This window comes from Garra rufa, chromosome 8 (genome assembly GCF_049309525.1).
Source record: "Garra rufa chromosome 8, GarRuf1.0, whole genome shotgun sequence".
In the NCBI taxonomy this organism is placed as follows: domain Eukaryota; kingdom Metazoa; phylum Chordata; class Actinopteri; order Cypriniformes; family Cyprinidae; genus Garra; species Garra rufa.
Window position 1 is genome coordinate 42558597 of NC_133368.1, and position 5303 is coordinate 42563899.

Below are 5303 nucleotides of genomic sequence, written 5' to 3' on the forward strand. Positions count from 1 at the left end.
GAATAAAAACCAGCCTTTAATCCTGACTCAATCGTGTCATAAAATCATATTCATGACGCAAATCCTCGCGTCCTTGCAGTCACAAAGGGGCTGTTGATGCCCGCCCCCTGAAACTTACCACTACGCTCTTTGCTCAGCTGGACAGGAAGCCTTCAACTAGTGAACTACTTCCTCTACGTTTACTTTGCATCAATAAGCAGCGATAAGAGCGCTGTTTATCCGTGTATTTGCTGTCAAGAGACATATTTGAAATTCACCGCCCAGTCCAAACAAAGCCCAGTGGCCAAAAAACACAAACAACTATTAGTGGTAATTAAAATGCCAAAGAAAACCACCAGCAAAGCGAAACTCTAATTGAATTCATAAATACTGTGTTTCATTCACAATGGCTAATTTCGGTGTGCTGAAAATATAATAGTTTAGATGAGAGTTCAGAAGGGAACACATACTGGCCCAAACCCAAATGCTGCACATAATGTGGCTCCCTTTCAATTTGTGAGTGTGAATTTGAACTGAACTGGCCACAATTAACAGGAAGTTTAACTGGAATGACAGGAATAGGAATTTGCTGAATTGTAAATTAAAGAAATTCAACACAAGTAATGCATGTTGCAAAATCTATTTGTTTGTTCCGTTTATCTGTCCATCCATCCATTTATTCGCCTCTTTCCCATCCTTCCATTCATCTATCTAAAGCATGGGTCTCAAACTCAATTCCTGGAGGGCCACAGCTCTACACAGTTTAGCTCCAACCCTAATCAAACACACCTGATCCAGCTAATCAAGGGCTTCAGGATGACTAGAAACTTCCAAGCAGGTGTGAGTTGGACCTGGTTGGAGCTAAACTCTGCAGAGCTGCGGACCTGCAGGAAAGTATCTATCCATCAATAGTATCTTTCCATTCCATGTGTCTTTATATCCATCCATCTATCTGTCATCCACCTATACAATATCTATCCATCTATCCATCAAAGTCTATCCATTTGTCTTTCCATCTATCCATCCATCCATCTACAGTATATCCATTCATCTGTCAATCCATTTGTCACTCCATTCATCCTTCCATCCATGATATATATATTCATCCGTTCTTTTATCTATTTGTCTTTCCATCCATCTATATACAGCATATATCCATCCGTTTGTCTATCCATTTGTCTTCCAATCCATCCGTCCATCCGTCCATCCATCCATCCATCTATCCATCCATTCATCCACAGTATAAGTCCATTTGTCTGTCAATCCATTTGTCACTCCATTCATTCTTCCATGGTATATATCCATCTGTCCCTCTATCTATTTGTTTTTCAATCCATCCATCGCATATATCCATCCGTTTGTCTAGCCATTTGCCCTTCCATCCATTTATCCATCCACCCATCTGTCTATCCATCCTTCCGTCTATCCATCCATTCGTCCATCCATCCGTCCGTCCGTCCGTCCGTCTATCCATCCATCTACAGTATATATATCATTTGTATGTCAACCATTTGTCACTCCATTCATCCTTCCATCCATCCACCCACAGTATATATCTGTCTGTCTATCCTTTTGTCTTTCCATCCATCCATCCATCTGCCTCTTTCCATCTTTCAATTCATCCATCTACCTACCTACAGTATCTATCCATCAACTGTCTATCCATTTGTCTTTCCATCCATCTTACTACAGTATATATCAGTCCATCTGTCAATCAATTTGTCTTTCCATTCATCCATCTATCCATTCATCCACCCACAGTATATTTTCATCTGTCTATCCATTTGTCTTTCCTTCCATCCATCCATCTAGTGTATATCCATCTGTCTGTCTATCCATTTGTCTTTCCATCCATCCATCCATCCATCCTATCTACCCATGAGTCTGTCTAGCCATTTGCCCTTCCATTCATCCATCCATTTACAGTATATCTGTCTATCCATTTGTCTTTTCTCCCATCCATCCATCTATCCACCTGCAGTATATCCATCTGTCTGTCTATCCTTTTCTTTCCATCCATCCATCCATCTACAGTCTATATCCATTCGCCTGTCTATCCATTTGTCTTTCCATCCATTCATTGTATCTACCCATGAGTCTGTCTAGCCATTTGCCCTTCCACCCATTTACAGTATATCTGTCTATCCATTTATCTTTTCTCCCATTTATCCATCTATCCACCGGCAGTATATCCATCTGTCTGTCTATCCTTTTCCATCCATCCATCTACAGTATATGTCCATTCACCTGTCTATCCATTTGTCTTCCTATCCATCCATTGTGTCTACCCATGAGTCTGTTTAGCCATTTGGCCTTCCATTTATCCATCCATCCACTGATCCATTCATCTTTTCATTCATCCAGCCATCATCCATCATATCTATTATCAGTGCTTATCCATTTGCCTTTCCATCCACCTACAGTATCTATCCATCCATCCATCTATCCAGCAGTTTATCCATTCATCTGTCCATCCACTTACAGTATACAGTATAACCATCCATTAGTCTATCCATGTCTTGCCATCAATCTATTCATTCATTCATCCATCCATCAACTCATATGTCAATATATCCATCAATCCAGCCTATAAACTTTGAAACTTTCTCAAACAAGCATTCAAAGTTTGTTTCCACAAACTTTGCTTTTTAGTTACAGCAGTTACAGTTATTTGAATATCTTTGATTTTCAGTTCTTTTTAATTCTACTTCCTTGCATTCAAATTCAACTCACGTTCAGGAATTTAAAAAGCAATTCACATTGGCGCACAACTAACTGTAAAATGCACTCCGTCAGCACCTCAATCTCAGCAGAGCGTGCAGAGGTAGGATGAGGCTTCCTTGCGAGTAAAGCCCAGATCCAGTGCTACAGTTTGTTTACTAGTCTAATTATTTCTTACAGGGAGGATTAGGTAACATTTGCATTAGGAGTTTGCCGACGGCCGAAGGTAATCCCGGTCTTTGCTGGGCTCTCAGAGGATAGACGCTTGGCACACACTTAGGGAGACTGTTAGGACATTAATAACAGCCAGGGCACTACATGTTACAGTTAGGAGACACACTGGGGATGGAGGGGATATGCATTTCTACCCAATTAGAATGATGCAATATAAGCGTAAAGAGAAATAATCACCCCTGCAGCACTAGTTCTGCAAAAGGGGATTTGCTGACACGCACAGCGCTGGCCGAACACGCACGCGGAAACACACCCACACGCTCTACAGCATCAACTGATGGAGATTGATTCGCCAAGGCCTTGAATGCGGCGGCCAACCATTACACTATGTACCTTGCGAGGAGTGATGCATCCTGGGACAGGGAGCACTCTGCACCGCTATCTATCAGCAATGCATCACATTTAAGTCAGGAAATGGGTGCAGGTGCAACTCTACTGAGAGCAAGTCTGGGCATCTTTTATTGCACCAACGGTCCTGCCTAAAACAATAGCATCCAGTTTTACAATGCTCACTTCAACAAGACAGAACTTATGAGCAGGCTCACACACACACAGGTAGAATGCAGCAAAAATTAAGGTTCAGCCAGACAGGGCAAAATTTATTGGTCTTGAAATGTGTTTTTGAACTTGACAGGTTCGTAAAAACAACACTCAACTGGTTTGACACTTCACAAAAAAAAAAAAAAAAACAGTCAGCATACTAATTAAACAACGCCACCAAAAATATCATAACTATATTAAAAAAGATTGGATTTGTTTTTTTATCTCTCTCTCTCTTTGGCTAAATCATTTTTTTTTTTATATTCTATACATCTCAAAACTAAAAAAAAATATTAGATTATATGTAAAAATTGATAAAATAGATTTCTTATGTAGTTTAAATGCCTCTTTCAGAATCTGCAAAATGTGAATTATTTGACCAAAATAAGAGGGATCATACAAAATGCATGTTATTGTTTATTTAGTACTGACCTGAATAAGATATTTCACATAAAAGATGTTTACATATAGTCCACAAGAGAAAATAATAGTTGAATTTATATAAAAATGACCCGGTTCAAAAGTTTACAACCCCTTGATTCTTAATGCTGTGTTGTTACCTGAATGATCCACAGTTGTTTTTTATTTTTTTTATTTTTTGCTACTCATGAATAGTTGTTTATGAGTCCCTTGTTTGGCCTGAACAGTTAAACCACCCGCTGTTCTTCAAAAAAAAAAAAATCCTTCAGGTCCACAAATTCTTTGTTTTTTTTAGCATTTTTGTGTATTTCCACTCCTTCCAACAAAGTCTGTATGATTTTGAGATCCATCTTTTCACACCGAGGGACTCATATGCAACTATTACAGAAGGTTCAAATGCTCTCTGATGCTCCAGAAGGAAAAACCATGCATTTAGAGCCTGTTTTAAAAAAAAAAAAACGTTTTGAATTTGAAGATCAGGGTATATTTAAAATGTACACATCTTCATTCTGTTCAAAAGTTTTCACCCCCTAGTTCTTAATGCATGGTTTTTCCTTCTGGAGCATCAGTGAGCGTTTGAACCTTCTGTAATAGTTGCATACGAGTCCCTCAGTTGTGAAAAGATCATACAGTCGTTGTTGGAAAGGGTTCAAATACACAAAAACGCTGGAAAACCAAAGAATTTGTGAGACCTGAAGGCTTTTTCTAAAGAAAAGCAGGCTGTTTAACTGTTCAGGACAAACAAGGGACTCATGACCAAATATCACTAAAAAAACAGTTGTGGAGCATTCAGGTAAGAGCACAGTATTAAGAATCAAGGGGATGTAAACTTTTGAATCAGATCAATTTTATAAATTCAACTATTATTGTCACTTGTGAACTATATGTAAACATCTTTTATGTGAAATATCTAATTCTGGTCTGTACTAAACAAAAAAATAACATGCATTTTGTATGATCCCTCTTATTTTGATCAAATAATTAAAATTTTGCAGATTCTGAAAGGGAAATATTGCAATCAGTTGCACATTAAGAGGCTGTGTCAAGTCCCCTACATTTAACTTCAACTACAACTTCAACTCAACTTCAAAATTTGATTTGAGACAAAAGACAGATCCTGTTAGATCACCTCAACACTCAAACAAAACTTAATATCAACAACTAAATATGTCATCGTTTTGCATGCTCTTCCCATAAACAGCACATGAGGGCCTTTCCTAAAAAAAACAGGGCAGCTCCAGCAGGCCCACGGCCCATCACCTCCCTCTGCAGAACACTGTCCCTGACTGACCCTCTGACCCTCTGCAGGGACGTAGAGGATAATGAAGTGTCGGGGAAGCATCAGAGCTGCGTGCTGATTGCGTCAGAGGAGCCCCGGTTTTCCGCAGGCCACGCTCAGGCGAATAGAG

General features: G+C 39.3%; 1 protein-coding gene across 1 annotated transcript in view; it reads right to left on the reverse strand.

Annotated features, from left to right (window-relative positions):
* LOC141340193 (histone deacetylase 4-like) overlaps positions 1-1263 on the reverse strand; it is a 47263-nt gene extending 46000 nt beyond the window's left edge. Inside the window, exon 1 of the mRNA XM_073845119.1 lies at positions 1255-1263. Coding sequence (XP_073701220.1) covers positions 1255-1263 — 9 coding nt within the window. The remainder of the gene's footprint in view (positions 1-1254) is intronic.
* Positions 1264-5303: the final 4040 nt, after the last annotated feature.